At 37.7% G+C, this 24,273-nt stretch overlaps 2 protein-coding genes across 5 annotated transcripts in view; both read left to right on the top strand.

Annotated features, from left to right (window-relative positions):
- CARF (calcium responsive transcription factor) overlaps window positions 1-13,164 on the top strand; it is a 99,471-nt gene extending 86,307 nt beyond the window's left edge. The window contains exon 17 of one of the 2 annotated variants that reach the window (XR_007154514.1): window positions 11,477-11,494. Coding sequence is in view for 1 of the 2 variants with exons in the window: in XM_047869192.1 (XP_047725148.1) it covers window positions 13,047-13,103 (57 nt within the window). In the remaining variant the exon portion in view is untranslated. Of the gene's footprint in view, window positions 1-11,476; window positions 11,495-13,046 lie in introns of those variants that run through there. The other variant, XM_047869192.1, reaches the window with a different exon arrangement.
- A 1,406-nt stretch (window positions 13,165-14,570) lies between these two features.
- Window positions 14,571-24,273, top strand: part of NBEAL1 (neurobeachin like 1) — a 167,636-nt gene continuing 157,933 nt past the window's right edge. For all 3 annotated transcript variants that reach the window (XM_047869187.1, XM_047869186.1, XM_047869185.1), the window contains exon 1: window positions 14,571-14,703. In XM_047869187.1, coding sequence (XP_047725143.1) covers window positions 14,653-14,703 — 51 coding nt within the window. In that variant the 5' untranslated portion in view covers window positions 14,571-14,652. The remainder of the gene's footprint in view (window positions 14,704-24,273) is intronic.

The following is a 24,273-nucleotide window of genomic DNA, read 5'->3' as shown; positions in this document are numbered from 1 at the left end:
GTGTAGGATTACATGTTGCCTTGGGAAAGATATCACAAGATGTAGGACAACAAATATAATTTTATTCTTGTCATGGCCTTGCTTAAAAACTCTGATTTTACACAGAATGAAATCTAAATCATTGATCCAGCATTCAGGACCTACTGTGAGCTAATTGCAACCTTTATCTTCCCAACCTCATCTCCTTCCTATTCTACTCTAGCTAGACTGCTCACGTAAATCACAGCCTCTTCAAAATTTAGAGGAGAATTTTCTGAGGAGTCAATCTTTTACCTAAGCAGTCTCTTTTCAGAATTCTTTTTTTTCTGGACACTCAAATTCTGACATTCCTTCAAGGTCTAGCTCAAGTACCACTTTCTTCCTTAAGCATAGTAATCATTTGGTAATATCTCCCTGCAACTCTCTGCACTGAATGTACCTTTACCTCTTTAAGAATTCTCTTCATTCTATTTATATTCTGTTCTTTATCTTATGTTTCAGATCTGCCTCTTCAGTCCTGAGTAATAAAGACGTTGTTAGAGGTATACTCAAGTAGAAAATACATGGGTGTTAAATTCAGATATAGCTAATTGGTGTGTATGAATTTTGCATTTCCCTCTTGCTAGCTAGCTGTGTGACCTTGTGCCAGTTAAACTTCTATACCACAATTATCTGTAAAATGAAGAGAATTCCATCTGTCTTGCAATGTTAATTTGATAGTTAGAGATAAAATATGTAAAGCATATGGTACTATGTACATAGTAGGTGCTCAACAAATTATTATGCATAGTTGATTTTTAATCCCCATTCAAGTGGTAGCCACCAATAGGCATCCCTGTTGAGTTAATTTGCACTTTTTTTTGGGGGGGGGGTCATTTTAAGACTTACAAAAAGTAAAACAAGATTATATCAGATAGACTGTGTACAGTAGCTGTGGCTTACAAAACATACCAGTAATTTTTACCTGGTGAGTATAAAGAGAACCAAGGAGGATTCAGGTGTCTTTTACAACCAAGGGTGTACACAGGGCATCACCACATTAAAGGACAAAAAAATTCACATTTTCTACATTGGAAAAAAAAAGCACAGATCTCCAAATGTCTCTGAAGACCGAAAAAGTCAAAGTTTTCTGAAGGGTGGAAAAGAAGAAATCTGAAACGAAACTCTAAATGTAAAAAGATTTTTACTTCACAAGACCAATTTTCTTGGCTTCTGTTTCATATGTATCAACAATCTCCACATTTTGACTATAAAAACTTCTGCTTTTTCATCAAGTACCATGGCAACATCATCTAAAATGCCCTGAGGTGAATTATGAACCATAACCTTAGAACAAACAAAATAAACTATTGTAGCTTCTTCTTCACCTATGTATTTTATAATTTTCTTATTAATCCATGGTCTAATCCATCGTTCCATCAATATAGAATCCACAATAGACCAGTCCAGGGGATAAGCAAAGAGCTCAGGTTTGGCCATAGGGATTTTCTCAATGAGACCTTAATGTGTTTGAGCTTTTCTTCAGTGTTTACAGTGCCTTTGGCAGCATTTTTATCATCTTCACCATAATCCAAGGGAACTAGTTTCCTTTTTAGGGATACATCATCACTGTCTTCATCCTCAAATTTGTTAAAGACACTATCTATGGGGAGTTTCTTTCTCTTCACAGAATTAGGTTGACCAGGACTATTGGAAACACCCAGTTTAAGACTTAGCTCTATTTTTGGCCCATGTTCCTCAAGTTGCTGTTGATCTGGTGAATTTTCATGAGGAATAACAGTACCACAAGGAGACTCATCCCCAACAGTGTTGGGGGTTGCATTGCCACTGGCAGAGGAAACAGATGGAGCAGAACTAATGGGCCTCAGAGTTGGTTTGAGACAGGGCTTTTGCTCCGACTCTTCTTCCTCTTCCATTGGTTCCTCCCATTTTTCTTCTTTTTCTTGTTTTTCTTCTTCCTCTTGCTCTGATTCTGGTTCTTGCTTTATCTGTGATTGTCTGCACAATTCAGCCTCTTGTTCCATCATCTGGATCCAGGTGCCCTTCAGCCAGAAAGGCACTGCCTGATTTCCTCTAGCTCTTCCTTCTCTTTTTCTGTCCTGTTCATCTGCTTCCATTTCCTTTTGCCTACCAGGCAACCTTCTCTGAAGACCGCTTCCTCTGTAATATTTGGGATCGTCTCTATCATCATCATAATCTTCTAAGAATTCTTTTAGTCATTTAGCTTCTTTTGCCATTTATCTTCTTCTTTCTTCTCTTTCAGCCTCTTTCTCATACTCCTGGGTTTTCTTCTGTTCTCAGATTTCCCAATTCTTAAGGTACTCTTGGTAAGCAGCTTCTTTCTCTCAGAGTTTTCTTTCAAGTTTTCTTTGTTCATAAGCATCTTCTTTGTCCTCTCCTCAGTCCCACTTCTTGTCTCTCTCTCTCTCTCTTTCCCATTCCTTTTCTCACTCTCACTCCTGTTCTCTCTCTCTCTTACCTGCTCCAGTTCCTTTTCATGATCTTGCTCTTTTGTCTTGATCGACTCTGATCTGATCATGGTCCTGGTCTCTCTCTTTTGTGCGGTCACGATCCCCATCCCATTCTTATTCCTGCCCTCGTTCCTTCTCTTTTTCTATATCATATTCTTGAAGTTCTCATTTGACTGTTAAGTTGGATCTAACCTGCCTCTTACGGGGGTCCTGAAGGACATCTTGTGTGACTAGGAAATCCTAGTAACCTAAGGTTCTCAAAGGCGATGATTTTGCCCCCAGGATATATGGCTTTGTCTGGAGACAGTTTTGTTTGTCACAGCTGGAAGATAGTATTTACTGGGTAGAGGCCAGGGATGCTGCTAAATAGTCTATAGTGAACAGGACAAAAAATCCAGTCCAAAATGTCAATAGTACTGAGGTTGAGAAACCCTGCTTTAATTTTTTTTTTTTTTTTAACGTTTATTTATTTTTGGGACAGAGAGAGACAGAGCATGAACGGGGGAGGGGCAGAGAGAGAGAGGGAGACACAGAATCGGAAACAGGCTCCAGGCTCTGAGCCATCAGCCCAGAGCCCGACGCGGGGCTCGAACTCCCGGACTGCGAGATCGTGACCTGGCTGAAGTCGGACGCCTAACCGACTGCGCCACCCAGGCGCCCCGAGAAACCCTGCTTTAAATTCATTGTCCTTTGGACTCTGAAAAGACAGCACAGTCAAAAGTCTAGGATTAAGGAGTTCTGGGTTCTAGTTTCAGTTCTGTTGACTACAAGTGGTGCACTGCAGGACAAGTCACTTAACTTACTTCTCTATCCTCTGTGCTTCCTACAATGTAAATTAGCTATGGATCTGTCCAGTACAGTAGTCATTAGCCACATGTGTCTTTTAAGTTAAAATTAAATAAAACTAAAAATTAATTTCCCTGTTGCACAAGTCCCATTGCAATTGTTTAATAGAAATATATGGCTAATGGCTACTGCACTGAACAACACAGATGTGGAACATTTCCATCGTTGCAGAAATTTCTTTTAAAAATGTTTTAATCTTTATTTATTTTTGAGAGAGAGAGCATGAGCAGGGGAGGGACAGAGAGATGGAGACAGAATCTGAAGCAGTCTCCAGGCTCTGAGCTGTCAATAGAGCCTGATGCAGGGCTCGAACTCATGGACTCCAAAATCATGACCTGACCCGAAGTTGGACAGTTAACCAACCGAGCCACCCAGGATCCCCCCATCATTGCAGAAATTTCTGTTGAACAGTGCTTGTCAAGAATTTTGGTTACATTCAAATTCAGGCCTTGATTTTTCAATATTTAAAACGGACATATTGAATTACATGATCTCTAATGTAACTTCCAGCTTTCCAGTTTTGTGATCCCAATTTTTTTAAGTAAACTCTATGTCACATGTGGGGCTTAAACTCACGACCCTGAGATCAAAAGTCACATGCTCTGCTGACTGAACCAGCCAGACACTTCTAGTTTTGTGATTCTAAATGAGAATATGTAAGTAATGTACCTTAATAAAATAATTTTAAATGGGTGGCTAAGGAATTTTGGAAACACCCACGTTCTAATCAGTGTAATCATAGAGTGTTTGTATTAGCATGTCTGACACTGAGGCTTAGACAATTTTATGGTACCTACCGAAAAGGTATGGACAGGACTTCCAGTTTCTGGATCAGCATGTAAAGATCTTGAAAGTCATCACTCCATCCTAATACCAACTGAAAAGCTGAACAAACAAAACAGCTTAGCTCCATCAGAGATGTGAGGTTACAGGGTAAAAAACTACCCCCAAAATTGGAGCGACAGGCAAATACTGAGAATTACAGCTTACCAGAGCAGAAATCCTGAGCAGAACCCTCAACTGGAACCCATACTGTGATAGGAAAATCTAAACTATAATTGATGAATTGCTGGGGGCTCAAAGCGGGTAAGTCTGAGAGTTAAAAACTCTAGGGGAGAGCAGTCATGGTGGGGGGCATAATTTTGTGAGTTTTATTTCTAGGAGCTCAACCAACTTCTCAAAGTAAATATTGGAGAAAAATCCCCTCATGGCTCTGGCAGGGGAAGGGGGAAAGGAACCCTTTTCAAATAACCAGAGCATTCTTTCTTTTCTTTTTAACAAGGCCCACCATCAAGAGAAATTATTTTACCAGAGCCTAACTGATCCGGGGGTTAGGGAAATACCCAACTCCAGCCCACTCTAGCCATCCTTTCCCACTTAAGTGGGGGAAAAACTTAGAAACACTTATGAAGTTCACAGTTCAAAGGCACAAGCTCACTAAAGACTGAGACCTAATGATAGGACTATAGAAAGCTTCCCTTACCCTAACATCTTACCACCTCACTAAAGAAAAGTCCTATTTATTGCAGTTCCTTTTACCCAGCACATCACGTCTGGATATTAAAAATTTACAAGGCATACTAAAAGGCAAAAAACAATTTGAAGAGACAGACTAAGCATCATAACCAGACTCATAATATGGCAGGGATGTTGAGAATTATCAGAAAGGGAATTTAAAAAATTGTGATTAATATGCTAATAGGTACAAAAAAGAGATATACAGCATAAACAGAAAGATGGAAATTCTAAGATTCAAAAAGAGATGCTACAGATCAAAAGCACCATAACAGCAATGAAACATGACTTTTATCAGTAGACGACATGGCTAAGACCCTTTGAGCTTGAGGATATGTTAATAGAAACTTCCAAAATGGGAAGCAAACAGAAAAAAGACTGAACAAATCAGAACAGAATATCCAAGAACTGTGGGACAACAACAAAAAGTGTAATGTGTGGAATGAGAATACAAGAGGAGGAAGAAAGGAACAGAAGAAATATTTGAAGCAAAGAAGACTGAGAATTTCCCCAAAGTAAGGACAGACACCATATCACAGATCCAGAAATCTCAGAGAACACCAAGCAGGATAAATGCCCTCCCAAAAAAGCTACACCTAGGCATATCATATTCAAACATTAGAAAACCAATGATAAAGAAAAATCTTGAAAGAAGCCAGAGGGGAAAATATACCTATCTATAGAGGAGCAAAGATAAAAATTGCATCTGACTTCATTTCAGAAACCATGCAAGCAAGTAGAGAGTGGAGTGAAATATTTAAAGTACTGAGAGAGGGGCACCTGGGGGGCTCAGTCGGTTAAGTGTCTGACTCTTGATTTCAGCTCAGGTCATCATAGTTCGTGGGTTCGAGCCCACATTGGGCTCTGCACTGACAGCGTGGAACCTGTTTGGGATTCTGTCTCCCTCTCTCTCTCTCTCTGTCCCTGCCCCTCTTGCTCTCTATCTCTCTCAAAATGAAGCTCAAATGGATAAACATTAAAAAAAAACAACAAAAAGGAAAAAGAAAAAAAATAAAGCACTGAAAGAAAAAAACACAGGTAGAATTCTGTACCTGTGAAATTATCCTTCAAAAGTAAAAGGGAAATAAAGACTTTCTTAGACAAAATAAATACATAAATAAATAATAGAAAAGGGAAATTCTTCCCTTGCAAGAAATGTTAAAAGAAGTTCTTCAGAGAGAAGAAAAATGATAGAGGCCAGATACTCTGGTCTACATAAAGAAAAGAAAAGCATCAGAGAAAGAATAAGTGAAGGTAAAATAAAACTTTGTTTTTCTTATTTTTAATTGATCTAACAATTGTTTAAAATAATAGCTACAATATGTTCAGTTGTTTATGTATATATGCATATGCATGCTTATGTATAAGTGAAATGAATAATGCAAGGGATGGAGAGAGGAATTGGGAAATATTTTGTTATTATAAGGCTCTTGCAATGCCTGTGAAAAAGTATAGGGTTATTTAAAACTGGATTTGGATTAGTTGTAAATGTATATTGCCAACTCTAGGCAACCACTAAAGAAAAAAATAGAGGAGAGGAAATGGAATTATATAAACTATTCAGTTAGGGGCACCTGGGTGGCTCAGTTGGTTAAGTGTCTGACATTAGCTCAGGTCATGATCTCACGGTTTGTGGGTTCAAGCCCCGCATCGGGCTCTGTGCTGACACCTAGAGCCTGGAGCCTGCTTTGGATTCTCTCTCTCTCTCTCTCTCTCTCTCTCTCTCTCTCTCTCTCTCTGTTCCTGTCTTGTTCCTGCTCTCGCTCTCTCTCTCTCTCTCAAAAGTAAACGTTAAAAAAATTAAAAAAAAATAAAAGAAAATATTCAGTTAAAACCATAAAAGGAGGAAAAAGTGGAAGGAAAAATAGGAACAAAGAATAAGGGCAACAAATAAAATCCAGTAACAAAGATGGTACATATTAGTACACAATATCAATAATCACTTTAAATACCAATTGGCTAAATACACTATTTAAAAGACAAAGATTGTTGGGGCACCTGGGTGACTCAGTTGGTTACGAGTCTGACTTTTGGTTTCAGCTCAAGTCATGATCTCACAGTTTGTGGGTTCGAGCCCCACATTGGGCTCTGCACTGACAGTACTCGGAGGCTGCTTGGGATATTCTCTCTCTCTCTCTTTCTCTACCTCTCTCTGCCTCTCCCCCCTGCTCATGCATGCACTTTCAGTCTCTCTCTCTCAAAATAAATAAACTTAAAAAAAATATTTTTTTAATTGTCAAAGTGGATCAAAAAATAAGACTCAACTATATGTCATCAAAAAGCAACCCATTTTAAATACAAAAAGACCCATATAGATGAAAAATAAATGTATGGAGAAAGATAAACCATCCTAACACTAAATAAAAGAAAGCAGGAATAGCTATATTAATTTCAGATAGAACAGACTTCAGAGCAAAGAAATTTATCAGGGATAAAGAGGGGCATTACATAATGATAAAGGGGCCAATTATCCAGGATATAATAATTCATAATTTGTATGTTCTTTTTTAAAATTTTTTCCTAATGTTTATTAATTTTTGAGAGAGAGAAACAGAGTGTGAGCAGGGGAGGGAGAGAGAGAGAGGGAGTCACAGAAACTGAAGCAGGCTTCAGGCTCTGAGCTGTCAGCACCGAACCCATCAACCCAACATAGGGCTCAAACACACAAACTGTGAAATCATGACCTGAGCCAAAGTCACACGCTTAACCAACTGAGCCACCCAGGCGCCCCCATAATGTGTATGTTCTTTTTTTTTTAATAAAGAAAATTTTTTTTTAATGTTTAGTTATTTTTGAGACAGAGAGAGACAGAGCATGAACGGGGGAGGGTCAGAGAGAGAGGGAGACACAGAATCTGAAACAGCCTCCAGGCTCTGAGCTGTCAGCACAGAGCCTGATGTGGGGCTTGAACTCATGGACCACCAGATCATGACCTGAGCTGAAGTTGGACGCCTAACCAACTGAGCCACCCAGCTGCCCCCATAATGTGTATGTTCTTAACAAGAAAACATTAAGGGGCATCTGGGTGGCTCAGTTGGTTGTTTCCAACTTTGATTTAGGTCATGATCTCACATTATGGGTTTGAGCCCCAAGTCGGGCTTTGTGCTGACAATGAAGAGCCTGCTTCAGATTCTCTGTCTCCCTCTCTCTCTGTTCCTTCCTGACACACTCTCTCTCTCAAAAATAAATAAATATTTTTTTTAAAGGGCGGGGGAGGGGGGTGCCTGGGTGTTTCAGTCTATTTGGTTAAGTATCTGACTTCAGCTCAGGTCATGATCTCATGGGGCTCTCTGCATCGGGCTGTCTGCTGTCAGCCCAGAGCCCACTTCAGATCCTCTGCCTCCCTCTCTCTCTGCTCCTCTCCTACTCCCTCTCTCTCAAAAATAAATAAACATAAATAAATAAATAAATAAATAAATAAATAAATAAATAAATAGAAAACATCAAAATATGTGAAGAAAAACTAATAGAACTGGAAGGAGAAATAGATAAATCTGCTCCAAGTATATAAAAAATGGACAAATCCATCAGGCTGACCTAAGGACATAGTTGAACTCAATATCACCATGTTGATCATATTGGATATAGTTGACATCCATCAACTGCTTCACAAAGCAACAGCAGAATACATATTCTTCTCAAGTTTACATGGAAAATTCACCAAGATAGACCTCATTCTGGGCCATAAAACACACCTTAACAAATTTAAAAGAATAGAAATTAGTGGAAAAGCTTTCTCCCTAAAGTCAGGAACAAGACAAAGATGTCCACTCTAACCACTTTTCTTCAAATAGTACTGGAAGTCCTCACCATAGCCATCAGAAAACAGAAAGAAATAAAAGCCATCCAAATGGGTAAGGAAGAAGTAAAACTTTCACTATTTGCAGGTGACATTATACTATATTAGAAAACCCAAAAGTCTTGACAAAGAACTACTAGAACTGATAAATGAATTCAATAAAGTCACAGGATACAAAATCAATGTACAGAAATCTGTTGCATTTCTATACACCAATAATGAAGCAGCAGAAAGAGAAATTAAGAAAATAATCCCATTAAAGTGCACCAAAACCAACAGAATACCTACGAATAAACTTAACCAAAGAGGTGAAATGTCTCCAACTCTGTCCAAGGGAAACTGTATTCTATCTACTACAGTTGAGTATCTGCTTCAGTTGGTAGGTTGTCCATAATGGGAATGGTTGCATGTAGGTTATTATATAAGATATCACTACTTATCAAGTTAATCTAATTAATTTACTTGCTCTGAACCATGATGAAAAAGTAACTCAAAGATTATAATTTACCTATGTTAGTCATTTTTTTTTAAGTTTATTTATTTATTTTAGAGAAAGACAGGGAGAGAGGGGCAGAGAGAGAATCCCAAGCAGGCTCCACACTGTCAGTGTAGAGCTAATGCAGGGTTCGAACTCATGAACTGTGAGATCATGACCTGAGCTAAAATCAAGAGTTGGATACTCAACTGACTGAGCCATCCGGATGCCCTGATCTATGTCATTATTTCTTTGAGGTGATAATCCTCTGACTGATTTACATAAGTAGTCCAATTGTCTTGGCAGATGTAATTTTCATTGTTAATTAATTTAGTAACATTCTAAGGTTATATAGGTGAAGTGAACTGAGACTCTTAACCCTGTTATCAGAAGAGAAACTATTTGAGTACAGGACCACCTGGTAGATTAGAGAGGGCCATTTCAGTTCATGAGTATGCCTTGGTGAAAATAAAGTGAAACTTTACTAAAATAGAATAGGAAGGATAGAAAGGGAGGTTAGAAATGAGAGCCATACCACTCAACATCAAATTACAGGAAGAACTGCCAATTATGGACCCCAACAGAAAAATCTTAAATTGGAAAGAATCACCAATTACAGTCCCCAGTGGGGAAAGAGGTACATTGCATCTTCTACAAGAAATCAACTACCCCTGCAACTCAGCCAATGAGAAATTGTCATCATGAAGACCCCATGCTTTTGTCCAATCAACTTGCATTCAGAACATTCCTTCCCAACTTCTTCCTGCTTCTCCATAAAATAATATTCCTCTCCTTTGTTTGTTGAACTTACCTATGGTTTTGCCATATTTTGCATGTTCTGAATTGCAATTCTCTATTATTCCTGGATAAAGACATTTTTACTGGATTTGCTTTTAAGGTTAACACATTTTGTCATGAAAATTAGGCCAGAAATATGATTTTAGTATAGCAAGGCCATGTTGTTTCAGAAGGTGACTAACAATTTTACTAAGGAAATATGTTCTTCAGGTGACAAATGTGTTGGCCTTGAGGTCTGCCTGAAGAAAAAGTGGCTATAGCTTCACTGGTGGAGACACCTAAGTGTTGATAAAAGACTCACTCATAAAACCAAAGCTTACCCCCACTCCAGGGAGCTACCAGAAGTCTCAGCACAGGAAGACTTTTGGCATCTAGCTGACACTAGATGCCATCTAAATGCAGAATTTGGGGGGCACCTGGGTGGCTCAGTCGGTTGAGTGTCGGACTTTGGCTCAGGTCATGTGATCTCATGGTTTCGGGTTCAAGCCCCGTGTCAGGCTCTGTGCTGACAGCTCAGAGCCTTGAGCCTGCTTTGGATTCTGTGTTTCCCTCTCTCTCTGTCCTTCCCCTGCTCATGCTCTGTTTCTCTCTCTCTCTCAAAAATAAATAATTAAAAAAAAAAAATTGAAAAAATTAAAAAAGAAAAAATAAATGCAGAATTTGGCAGACTCAAGAAGGGACATGGAATAATAGACATATAGTGAAATAGATAATTTATTCCTTTTATTTTATAGTCTGCAAATATTTATTGGGTGTCTCTTGTGTATAAGACACTATTCAAGGGCCTGAAAGTATATAGCAGTGAATAAACTCCCCGTGTTCATAGTGCTCCCATTTTACTAGGGGGAACTCACAATAGACAAATTACATGTCAGCTGTTAAGTGCTACAGTGAAAAATAGAGAAAGGAAGGGAAAAAAGGACGCTATTCTCTAAAAGAAGGTGAGGGGATGCTTTACTGATGTCTTAGTATGTTTGGGCTGCTATAACAAAATACCACAGACAGTAGATTACAATTTCTTTCTTCCTTTTCTTCTTTTCTTTTTCTTTCTTTCTTCCTCTTTTTCTCTTTCTTTTCTTCCTTTCTTTCCTCATTTACTCCCTTCCTTCCTTCTTCTTTCCTTCTTTCCTTCCTTCCTCCTTTCCTCCATTCCTTCTTTCTTTGTTTCCTTCCTTCCTTCCTTCCTTCCTTCCTTCCTTCCTTCCTTCCTTCCTTCTTTCTTTGTCTATAGGCTGGAAGTCCAAAATAGGGTGATTGTGTGAATGCCATCTTCCAGACTTGTATTCTCACAGAGTTGAAAGCTCACATAGGAAGCTCTGTGAGATCTATTTTATAAGAGTACTAATCCCATTCACTAATGCTCCTCCCTCATGATCTAAGTACTTTCAAAGGCACTGCTTCCTAATACCATCACCTTGGGGGATAGGATACAAATTTTGAGAGGACCCGAACATTCAGACTATAGCAACAGATAAAGTGATTCTTCAGCAGAGGTTTGAAGATTGTGTGTGGACATTTGGGGAAGGAGAATTCCAGGTAGAGGGACAGCTTATGTAAAATCCCTGAGAATAGAATATGCTTTGTGAATTTTAGAAGCAGCAAAGAAGCCATTTGTCTGGACTGAAATAAGGGGAGGCCAGAATAGTTGGAGAAGGTAAAGAGGTAAGTGTGGGAGGAAAACACAGGTACGTTCTGGTTGTTTCAAGTGGAATGGGAAACCACTAGAGAGTTTTTAGCAGAGGAGTAACGTCTTATTTCTATGTTAAAAGACCACTTTGCTTACTGTGTTGAGAATAATGCATGGGTAGGGAGAGTGCATAGGCAGAGGCAGGATGACAAACTGGTTATGAGATTATAATAATCTACAAAATATTTAGTGGTAACTCACATCAGGGTGGTAGTGGTGGTGGTGTAGGAAAATGGTTAGATTCTGGATATATTTTGAAGCTATAACTGAAAAAATTAGATTGAATGTGAAGTATACGGGAAAGATGGCAAAGATACTTCTTAGGTTCTTGGACAGCACACCTGGAAGAATGGAGTTGCTAATTACTAAAATGGCAGATCCCAGAGCAAGAATAATTCCTCTCCGTTTCCTTGAAGTTTTCATATATTTTCACATATGTTCTTCACAACCAAAGAGAGATGCTGAAAAGGCATAATTGGGAAATAACTACTGGAAATTACTCTCAACTTTGCCCTCTTGCAGTGAAAGCAGGTATTAATAGTAAAGGGGGAGCACATAGCTGGCTGAGGCAGAAGAGAATGTAACTTTTAATCTCAGGGTTGTGAGTTCAAGTCCCACATTGGGTCTAGACCTTATTAAAAAAAAAAAGGCTATTAACAAACAAAACTGTAGAGGAATGGGCATGGCTGTGTTTCAACAAACTTTACAACACTAAAACTTGAATTTCATCTAATTTTCAAATATTACTAAATACTATTCTATTATTTAAATAAAAATTTAAGTTTATTTATTTTGAGAGAGACAGAACGAGAGAGAGAAAGAGAGGGAGAGACAGAGAATCCCAAGCAGGCTCCACGCTGCCAGTGCAGAACTGATGGAGGGCTCAAACCCTCAAAACTGTGAGATCATGACCAGAGCTGAAACCAAGAATTGGAGGCTTAACCAACTGAGCCACCCAGGTGCCCCACTCTTACATTATTTTAAAAATACGTACCAAGCAAGACACTCTGCAAAACCTAAAATATTTACTGTTCACAGTTTGCCAAGTTTTGGTACAGATGAAAAGATGGGACATTAATTAGTTGATACTCTTGGTATGTGGGGTTTCATTATGCTAGTTTACTTTTGTATAGAGTTGACATTTTCCTAATAAAAAGTTTTTTAAATGTTTAGGTGTACCAAAGGTGATTTATCTTGTATGTCTTCCTTCTCATCCCCTTCCGACAAAAATCTCCTGAAAGTTGTCTATGTCTAGTAAACGCAGCCGTTTGTCTTGTTTTTCTGAAAAAGCAAAAACTCTTCTGAAGCCTTCAGTAGTGTTAAAATAAGCACTTTGTATTGGACATTTCGTGACTGCGGAAGTAGAAAGCACAAGCGAGATTAAGGAAAAGACTTTGTTGTTCTTTTTCAGGGTGTGGGGATAGTTGTCTGTTTTCTTGTTATTATACACTACCAAAACCAATCCCCTTTTTACAGGAAATCAAAACAAAACCCCCTTTAGTGAGCACTCCAGGATTCTCCGCCCTCAAATGAGTCCCGGAAATGACGCCATCAGCCAAAGGCTACCTCTGCCCGGCCCCAGGAGTGGCGGTGTATTAGCGTCAGCACGTCTGTCATCCTACTCGTCCAGCCTGGGAAGACTGACTGGAACGTCCCGGCTGGCGCCAGCCCCCGAATCTTCGGGAGCCCGGTCGACTGCGAATGCGCAGGAATGCTGGGGCGGGGCTTCAAGTCGCTCTGCCCCCGGCCTGCGCGACCAATGAATAGCGACTGCCCCGGGGCCGGCTAAATCCTTAGAGGCCGGAGTTATTAGCCGAGAGGAAAGCCCCGCCCTTGTTTCCTTCAGGCCCTCGCTCCCCGCCTCGCGCCGTCGTCGCCCCGCCTCCTCTCGCCCGCCTTCCCTGCTGCGAGGTGAGGTGACACGGCTGGGGAAGGGGGCGAGGGAAGTAAGTTAGACGTCGGCCTGGCGGCGTTGGCGTAGCCCCCAACGTGAGCGTGGTGACGGGGAGCGGGTCGTAGCGAAGAAGTGGCCGCGTGGCAGACGTGGGAGGGTCCCCGGTGCGTGGTGGGGAACGCGCTGTAGAGTCTGTGGCGGCTATGAGGGGGCGAGGTCGACCCGGGTGTGTCCCAGTGCGGTCTGCAGGGCGTGGATAGCGGGTCGGAGGATGCGGAGGAGCTCGCACTGCACCATTTCCAAAGCTTCTCTTGGCAGCTTGCACACCTTCGGTTTGCCTCTGTTTCCGTTGTCTGGGTTGCGAGGAGGAAATTTAAAGATCCCTAAAAACACTGGGAAGCTTTCCCGGGGTGTTTACCTTGCCAGTGCGTGCTCCTTTCTTCCTGAGGTAGAGGTAGAGAGGCCAGGTGGGCAGGTTGGCTTTCATCCTGCGAGAATTGTTAAAACAAACAAACCAGGAATTCCTCACCCTCCTCCCCACGCCCTGCCCTGCAACTCAACGACAAACATTCCCTGCAAGTCTTAAGCAGACTAGAATATTCTAAGGGATTCTTTGTCTTTGAAATACAGCACTAGTAAGTGTGGCCTTCTTTTTGTTTCTAGAAAATATGAATGGCAACGGTGTTTTGCGGTTTATTATCACTGGACGCATTTTTGGTTATGAGTACTTGTCTCAGGGTCTGCGCTAGAGAATTCTAACTTTATATTGATGTGAAGTATTGTGTTAGCAGTGATGTTTCCCCGAAGCACTACTTTCTGTAAAATCAATCAGTATAAAAGCTTAGCTGGTTGTTTGCAGGAAGTGAAGTAGATAAATCTATAGTTCTGATAAATCTACAGTTTTTATTATGGCCCCTTTTTCTAGCAAACTTTTTGCGTATTTTTGTCTTTCACAGATTTATTTAATCGCCCAACTACCATGATGAAGATAAGTTGGAGTGACTGCTAGAACTGAATTTTATTGATCAGAAGACAGCCCATTTGATTTCACTTATTTTTGTTTTCCCTTCTGCTTTGAACTTTACTGTAATGGCTGAAAAACTTGGAAAATAAAATGAACATGCTGTGGTCGTGAACATAATTTTTTTTTTTTGGAGGAAAAATTAAAGTGCCAGAGTGAAAGCCAGAATGGCATCTAGAGAGAGGCTCTTTGAACTTTGGATGCTTTATTGTACAAAGGTAACTGCTTTCCTTTTTATTTCTAAGTTTTAAAGTACTTTGTTGTAAAATTTTGTGACTGGCCTTATCACTTTAATGCATAGTATTATAGTAATGACCCAGAATTTAACAACATGGATTTTTCTATTTTCCACTTTTCCCAGGTTTGAACACATACACGATACTGACACCCTTTTTAAACCTCTAGGGTGTGGTTTTTATTTTTCTTCAGTGATTTTAAGTTATGTAAGTAATATGACCTTAGCAGAAAAATAAAATATTTTTATTTTTGTGTTTTTCTTTTTCTCCCACAAGTAGGGGTAGGATAGAGATATTTTTATGAGAAGAACATTCAGCATTTTTCCTATAATTAACCTTTTAAATAGTATTAAAAATGTTATTATGTAAAAATGTTATTGATTTGAGGCGGTTACTACAAGCTTACTGATAGTATATTGTCTCATTTAATCCTCACAACAATCCTGGGAGGTGGCTATTGTACTTATCCCTTTTTACTGGTGAGAAAATTGATGCAGAAATTAAAGGGACTGTTGAGAAGCAGAACTGCCTGAGTCAAGTCCATGTTTTTATCCAGGATGATTCCTTAATATTTTTTATTTTCTCATTCAAAAATAATGTTTTCTGTCTTGGTCTTTATGTGATGTTTTACATGTTAACTTTGATATTAAGGAGAAGGGTACTGAAAAACATGTTTTTCAAGAGAGGAGCTACATTACTGCTTTGAAGATACTGGCAAGGGTCAGAGAAACATCTCTAATTTACTGCTTAAGTTACTTTAAGTCTGTGGTGAAGTTCTCAAGTCTCAGCTTCTGTTTCTGCATTATCCCCCTTCAGACTCCTTTTTTATACTTTCAGCTTTTTAAAGAACAAGTTATTCTTTAACAAATGATCTTAGTTATCTCTAATACTAAATTTTAGAGGTCACCCTGGAATTTTCTTTGACTTCCTGGTTTGGTATTTCTTATAATTAGTGAAGGATATACTTTGAAATGTTTGATACGGATTTTTAAAAAAGCTTTGTAGTCTTGTGTAATTTAATGCCAGAAATGTGTTTTTAAAAATAGACCACTCTTCTAATAAAAAAGGAATTGAATTCACCACTTTTGGAAATAGTCACTAACACGTGTCAGCCAAAAATTAAAATGCATTTTAGTATGAGTGGTAGTTTAAAAATGACTTATTTAAAAATACATCAGACATACTAGATTTTACATTTTCAGAATGACAAAAGTTAAATGCGATTACATTGTCTTATTCATTACTTTTTTTGTTTCTAGGTGGAGTTAATGTTTTGTCATTGTGCTTATTCAAAAAATGGTATAGGGGTGCTTGGGCTGGCTTAGTCAGTAGAGCATGCTACTTGTGATCCCAGGGTTGTGAGTTCGAGCTCCACGTTGGGTGCAGACATTATTTAAAAATAAAATCTTTAAAAAAAAAGAAAAGATAGTATAATTTGGCATATACAGGTTTATTCTTTATAATTTTTAATATAAATATGAATCCTTACTCTTTTATGAAAATGTCTAAGTAAATAATGAAGACCCTTCATGGTCAAATTTTGAAGCCTATTTTTGGACAGGAAGATAAATCCCATTTTTATGTTTGAGTTCGTTGTGTACTTATTAAGATTTAAACTTTTTCAGCTTTTTTCAAAAATTGTTATTAAAATAATGATTTTTATGTTTCATTAGTTCATGTTTAAACTTGTAAGCTAGATGACAATTTTCTTTTCTACAAACACTTTGAATTCAAGTAGTTTCCAAACATACCTCATACATATAACACTTCTGCTCCCTGGTGAGGATGATTGCCAGATACCCAGTTGTTCTCCATACTTCTCTCTAGTCTTAGTGCTCACTCAAGCATATTGCCCTTCTAAACACGGGATTGTTTTTTTCACCTAACTTTTAAACTCTCTTTTTACACCTTTGATGGGCTTTCAGACTACTTCAGGACTCCTCAGATATTCTTTTAGCTCCAACTTAGACTCTTTCTGGGCTTGCAGTTGTGAGGTCTAGTTTTGGCTCTGCTCCTGTTTTGTTTTGTGACCTTGAGCAAGACTTACCTCTTTGGGTCTCACAGTTTCTCATTTTTCACGTAAGAGTGTGTGTGTACATATGTATGTGTGTGTACAGCGAGAATGCTTGCCTAATTTACCATTAAGGTTTTCATTTGGTTTTTTTTGACCTCTGAGGGACATGCATTTATTTTGTTGTCCTTCTTACGGATTGTCATATAGACCTTTTTAGTTCATCTTCCTTTTTAAGTTTTTTTAATGGAAGATTTGAAGTGGGCATAGAGAAGATAGTATAGTGAACTCTTTTGTATCTGTCACCCTGCTTCAGTAATTACCACTTCATGTTCAGTAATGTTTCATCTGTAACCTTCCACTACCCCTGAATTATTAAAAAAAAAAATATATATATATATATTTTTTTTAATGTTTATTTATTTTTGAGACAGAGAAGAGACAGAACATGAATGGGGGAGGGTCAGAGAGGGAGGGAGGCACAGAATCCAAAGCAGGCTCCAGGCTCTGAGCTGTCAGCACAGAGCCCGACCCGGGGCTCAAACTCACGGACTGTGAGATCATGACCTGAGCTGAAGTCAGATGCTTAACCGACTGAGCCACCCAGGTGCCCCTATATATATATTTTTTTAACATTCGTTTTTGAGAGACAGAGAGTGTGAGCAGGAGAGAGGCAGAGAAGGAGACACAGAATCCAAAGCAGGCTCCAGGCTGTCAGCACAGAGCCTGATGTGGGGTTTAAACTCACGTACTGCGAGATCATGATCTGACCCGAAGTCAGACGCTTAACCGATTAAACCACCTAGGTGCCCCTAGATATACTTTTAAATATTTATGGATAAGATGATGTTGTCTGGGATTTGCTTTAAAATAATTCAGGGGTAGGGGCACCTGGGTGGCTCAGTTGGTTAAGCGTCCGACTTTGTCTCCGGTCATGATCTTAAGGTTCGGGAGTTTGAGCCTCCATCAGGCTCCGTGCTGACAGCTTGGAACCTGGAGCCTGCTTTGGATTCTGTGTCTTCCTCTGTCTCTGCCCCTACTCTGCTCACATTTCTCTCTCTCTCTCTCTCTCTCTCTCTCAAAAATAAAAATAATAAAAACATTGAAAAAATTTAAAAAAAGTGTATCTAGAAAACAACTCTTAAAAACATAAGCACAATACAGTAATTCTTTAAGTCATCAAATATCTGCACAGTTTAAACTTTCCTGGTAGTATCATAAATGTGTTTGTTTTCCTGCTGTTTGACTCAATATTTAAACAAAGGATACACATCATAGTTTGTTGAAAATGTCTATTAAATCTTTTAATCTATAGGTTCCCCCTCAGCATACTTTTTATTCCTTCTATTTATTTGTTGAAGAAACCAGGTTTTGACATTAAAGTTTTCCTCAGTCTCAGTTTTGCTGGGTTTAATTCCTTCATTTTAATTAATTGTTTCTTTTTTCCTGGTATCTGCAAACTGGCAGATATAGAGACTTGGCTGATTCACATTCTGTTTGGTGGGGGGAGGCTAGAATAATTCATGTGTCTCCACTATCAATGAGTTATACCTACATGTGGTAATTATTTCATTAGGAGTTTACAAAACTGATACTTCAATTTTGTTATTTCATTATTAGCAGAACATATAGAGAAATGTCCCCTCATCAGTTGATGACAGTTCCTTAAAGGGAAGGCAGGCAAGATAGATACTTGATTCTTTCTCTTTGTTTTCAGAATAATGACTTGATTTACTTGCCTCCTCCCAAGTTGATCGGTTATTTTTCTTGAGTATCAAATTCATCTTTACTGATTAAAATTTAAATATTGTCTACCATTTTTCTGCCCTAGTTGGTGTGTTATCCATACCAAACATTATATACATATCTGATTAAAGAAGATGGCTTCAAAGACTTATGAAGGTCAGCTTCCAAGCAATAAGGTTAGGACATCCTCCATATTTGTCACAGTGCTGACCAGCATACGTATTTTGCAGTGTCTTAGCCATAGATCAATATTAAGGTACTATCCTACTGTTTCTATATAAGGTGATATTTTAAAAGTTGCCACTGAGAATTATAAAAATTGAGTAGTTGTTTAAATAGGGTTCTATCAGAAATAATGCTTGGATAATACTGCTTAGGCAAAAGAAAAGAGAATGTATAAATATGTTTTCTACCTGTTAGTCTGGGTTCAGTTGTAAACCTTAATGCTAATGATTAAAGTCTTTCAAGTATGATTAAAGTAAATTACTGGTTTCAGTTTTTGGCAGATGGCTTCTCATGTATGAAACTTCATATTTGAAAATAATTTGGGTACAAAACTTGGCAGTTTGTTTTTTTAACCAAACTTTTCAGGTCTAACTTTTCACTTTCTCCTTCCAGGAACACGATTTAATTGCATTGTTAGAAACATGCATCTTCCTACTAGGTTATTTGTTAACCTCGTGTAGTTATTGTATAATATAGGCTGGCTGATTTCTGAACACCCAATATTCCTGCTTACTATAGATTCTTTTACCAGCTTATGTAGTCTGAACTTTTCTTGTCTCCAAATGGTCACCCAGAGTCAAGGATTTTATTAACAGTGCATTTCATATAGCTCTTATAAGTTAAACATTAATTTGAACATGTTTAATCACGTATCTGGATTTTAGTTTAGTAGTTAACTACTTGTTGTCTAAGCATACTTTTCTTGTCTGAGTATATTTTTCTTAAGTATTGAAGGCAAATTTGATTTGCTTTTTAATATCTAAAGATTTTTAGGGGCGCCTGGGTGGCTCAGTCGGTTGAGCGTCCGACTTCAGCTCAGGTCACGATCTCGCGGTCCGTGAGTTCGAGCCCCGCGTCGGGCTCTGGGCTGATGGCTCAGAGCCTGGAGCCTGCTTCCGATTCTGTGTCTCCCTCTCTGTCTGCCCCTCCACCATTCATGCTCTGTCTCTCTCTGTCTCAAAAATAAATGAAAATGTTAAAAAAAATTAAAAAAAAAATATCTAAAGATTTTTAGTTCATACTATCTATAGTAGACATCATGTTATTCCCTGTATCCTTTCACATTGTTTTTTCACATAATGTGTTTATGGTAAGAGAGACAGTGCTGAGAATGATTTTCATCTCTACATCATCCTACATCATCCTTTTTGGAATTCATATATTGCAAATAGCGACATGTATGTATCATAAAGTCCATATCTCAACTCCCCTTGGATAGGCATTAAGATATATTTCTGTTAAACATTTAGTCTCTTGGGAATGCTACAGTTGATCACCAGACTATGCAGAAGAAAAACTGAGCCTCTCAAATTGTTTGGTAAGATTAAGTTATTTTTGTTCTGTGTAACAGTGGAAAGTATCAAATACATTAAGTCACTAAAAAGATACAGGGTAACTCAAAAGCATCATGACATTCGAAATGTGGCAGTGTGGGTTAAAATTCAAGGTTCATTTTTGTCATTTGCCTTTTTTTGTTTTGTTTTTTGATGCTAATTTTACACTGAAAAATTTTATGAAGCTACAGAATTAGAGCCAAGATTTAGTCCCAATTCTGCATCGGATCTTAAGGAAAAACCTAAAAACAGGTTACATAATTTCTTCTTGTTTTAGTTTTCTCATCTGTCAAGGGGAAAAAAATAACTGTTTTTTCATCTGTTTCAAAATTGTTGAGAAAAAAATGAATTGATTTTATTTAAATGTACTGTAAGGGTAAGAAACATAAAATGTAGTCTTTATTAGTAGTTTTAAGACACATATATGAGCTCAAGAGTATGTATCATTACTTCCATTTTGCCTTTATTTAAGATAATAATAGAGAATAGTATTCTCACCTTTTTATCTAGTGATGAAGGTATACCCCTCAGTATCTTAATTTTTAATCGTTTTTTTGTTGTTTGTTTTGTTTTTGTTTTTTTTCTTTCAAGCATAGTGCTTAATTATTCCTAATAATAATATGAAACTTTTTTTTACTCTAAACCAAGTTTGTTTTGAACCTTGGTGATGCTCCATTTCCTGCTGTTGCCCTTTGTCCTGCTATATCTGGAATATGACTGAAATAGATAGTTTTGCAATGAGCTCAGAGTAAACTTCCTTTTCAGAATAAAAGTTTTGCTTCATAAAGAAAATAGAATATAGAAGTATTTTATTCAGATAAAAAAGCAAGTACTTCTTTTTATACATAGATTTGGAAAAAATGAACATAAACTCTTCTAATGAAAAAGTTACAATTTAATTATAATCCTAAATGAACTATTTAGTAAGATGCCTTAATATACATCAACCCTTATAATTAGTCTACATTTAATAAGTCTCCAGTATATGCAAAGTATAAAATGGCTTTTAATTTTCTGTGGTTTAATAATGACTTTTAATGTAAGGAAAGTAATGTTTGACCTTAAGCAAAACAGAGAAAATTGTTAGCAACTCAGTGGTAGTGCTTACCAATTACGTGTTTGTTTTAGGAAATGTGAAAGCAAAAAATGAATATTTTATATTAGCAGACATGGAAGTGGCCTTTAGGAAAGGAATATTAATTACTTTTGTGATTTGACTTGAGCTTATGTACTACTATAAAAAGTTTTAAGATGCATGAATATTTCTTATTCTTTCCTTTTGAATATCAAAATTTAAATTTCCCTGGTAGAAAGTAGAATTGATAGTACTTAAATGTGTAGAAAGAGCATGAGTGAAAGATAAAACTCTAAAATAATCCTCAGAGTTTTTTGTTGGCACATTCAGGTTTAATTGGCAATTATTGATGAGTTATATGAACATAAGAGAAGAAGGCCATAGTCAGGGAGTCCTACAGAACATTATCATTTAAGAGAAGGCTAGAGGAAGAAGAGTTCGTAAGGAGTTTGAGTGGAAGGACAACCAGGAGTGAGTGGTTGCCTGAAGTAGAGGGCTTTTATAAAGAAGAGAGTAGTCAGTACTGTCATTCAATCTGGCAATAAATAAAAGCATTATGGAGCATATATTGGATTTGATATTTAAGAGATTATTACTGGCTTTAGCAAAGTAGTTTTTCAACAAGTGGGGATAAAGATGTTAAGAATACAAATCGCCACGTCATTAATTTTTAAATTAATTTCAACAGGCTTAAAATTACTGCCAAACTGCTGCTATTAAAGTTTGAGAATGTTTACTTTTGACTTTCTTCCCTAGCCAAGGACTTTTATTGGTCTCTGTACCACACTTTGCGTGGCATGATTTTAGAACATCTGAAAATTTTCAGATTGCCAAGATGTCATCTGTAATATGAAAAATACAGCTCTACAAATTGAGTAGTCACTGATGATCATTTAGTAGCAATGTGAATGTGACCACTGAAATTGAGTACTAGTTACAAGGTAGTCAACTTTAATATGTTTAAATTAACTTGAAAATTAATAGAAATGAGAACACAAACTTAACAAATTTTTATATGAAACTTACGGACCCAGAACTATTTCTTATAACTCCCAGAGTTCTTGGACCTGTTTCAGAAACATAAGCCTTGATCACTATCTGACATAATGCTGCTACTTTGCCTTTTTTCCATCTTCCTTTCCCTATTGCAAAATTACATGGCAAATTTACTACAAGGGAGTGAAATTTGGAACTAAGAATCTAGTTTATCAAAGTCTGATTTTTTGGTTTCAATTATTCATCTCTCTTCTATATACAAAATCTACTTCATGCCCAGTTTAAGAACTTCAAAAGTCTCATCCAATCATGGTATCAGTTGAAATCCAAGATCTGGCTCAATTCTGGTTTTTATTGATACTGAAACCTGTGACCTCAGAAGATGCTATTGATATGTACCACCCATAAATCGAATATAGAGTGGTGAAACTGATATGGGAATGCCACAATAAAGACTCTTGAAAAAGAAAGAATGGGAGGCATATAGGAGGCTTTGATCCATAGCAGTTCTGAAACCTGGGCAAATGTTGCCTGGTCCTTTTACCTTCAAAGAAGGAATGTTTCATGATTTGATTCTGGTTGTTTCTTGGGAGTGGCTGCACAGGCTCCTGTTCTCTATTGATCTTCGTGCTATACCTTTTCTATCATTCTTTTGGTACATCAAAGGGCATTGGAGACTGTAGTTTCTTGTGACTGAACAACTCCCTCATCTGGCTTCTTGCATATAGGAAATCCCTTATAGAAAATGGGGAGTCCACTTTCTAATTCTTCTGCCTTCACTTGTTTTCTCTCGTCTATGTTGTCCAATAATTCCAACATGATGTTCTGTAGTATTTGAAATAAAAGACATACTTGTCTCCTCCCTCACTGTAGTGGGGAAAAGGCTGGGATTTTCTATTTGGTTAGCTTCAGACTTTGGGACTGAGATGTGTATGTATAACCTCTTTTACTCATAGATGACATTTATGGTAGATAAATGATGTTTTACTTTATTCATTTTTAGGTATACTTTTGACATTTCTATTGCAGATTTGCTCAATTACAATATATTATAAAAGTACTTTTGTGTGTGTGTGTACATGTTAAGATGTGGATGATCAGACTATTCCTGAGTTCCAGAAAAATAATAAGACTTAGTGTGAAAAGATCATAACTTGCTTTAATCATTGGTAGGTAGGAGTTGCCATTTAAAAATTCTCCTTCATTAGAATCATTATGAATCATTTGGAAGCAGGTGCTGCTGCATTTAATTCTCAGTAGTCCTTCATTTTAAAATACGTAAAATACAATGCTTATAGGTCAAAGTTTAGTGCCTTGTAGTTTATGAATTTAAGTGTTTGGCCTATCTACTTTTCTGTTTATACTCAGAGGCTTTCACAAAAACTTTTGATATATTTTGTGAAAATAGAATTTTTTTCTGACAATTTTATTCTGGTCGTTCAAAATTTTTAAGATGTGGGTTACTATGTAAAATGATTGAAATCTGCCATAATTCCTTTGATGATGTCAGAATTCAGACAATAATTAGCAACACTGATTTCCTCATCTTTTCCTCATCTTTTACTACAAAGAATGGAATTCACTTTATAATATGCCACTTCTCTTTTATTGGGGAAGCTCTGCTTTTACATATATGTATATGGACTATACTGTCCTTTAATGTTTATTTGTTTTGAGAGAGAGAGAGCGTGGGCAAAGGGTAGAGAGAGAGAATCCCAAGCAGGCTCTGTGCCATCAGCATAGACCCCAACATGGGCTTAGTTCGAACCATGGATCATGACCTGAGCTGAAATCAAGAGTTGGACACCTAACCCAGGTGCCCCTGGACTATATTGTCTTCTAAAATATTGAAAATAACTTGTTATTACCTATAAGGAGTATCAACATTTTCTTTTATGTTTAGATTCAAGCTCGTACTCACAGTGAACCAGAGGATTAACTGATCCATGCATTTATTTGTCACAAAAGTCATTCAGGCATTTCACAACAGTTTCTTCTGTAAAAAAAAAATGTAGTTTTGGGACACTTGGGTGGCTCAGTTGGTTGTGTCCAACTCTTGATTTGGCTCAGGTCATGATGTCAGTCATGAGATTGAGCCCCACATCAGGCTCCATGCTGGGCATGGAGCCTCCCTAAGATTCTCTCTGCCCTTCTCCCCTGCTTAT

This window comes from Prionailurus viverrinus, chromosome C1, assembly GCF_022837055.1.
Source record: "Prionailurus viverrinus isolate Anna chromosome C1, UM_Priviv_1.0, whole genome shotgun sequence".
Taxonomy (NCBI): Eukaryota; Metazoa; Chordata; class Mammalia; order Carnivora; family Felidae; genus Prionailurus; species Prionailurus viverrinus.
This window is presented reverse-complemented; position numbering and strand designations above follow the sequence as displayed.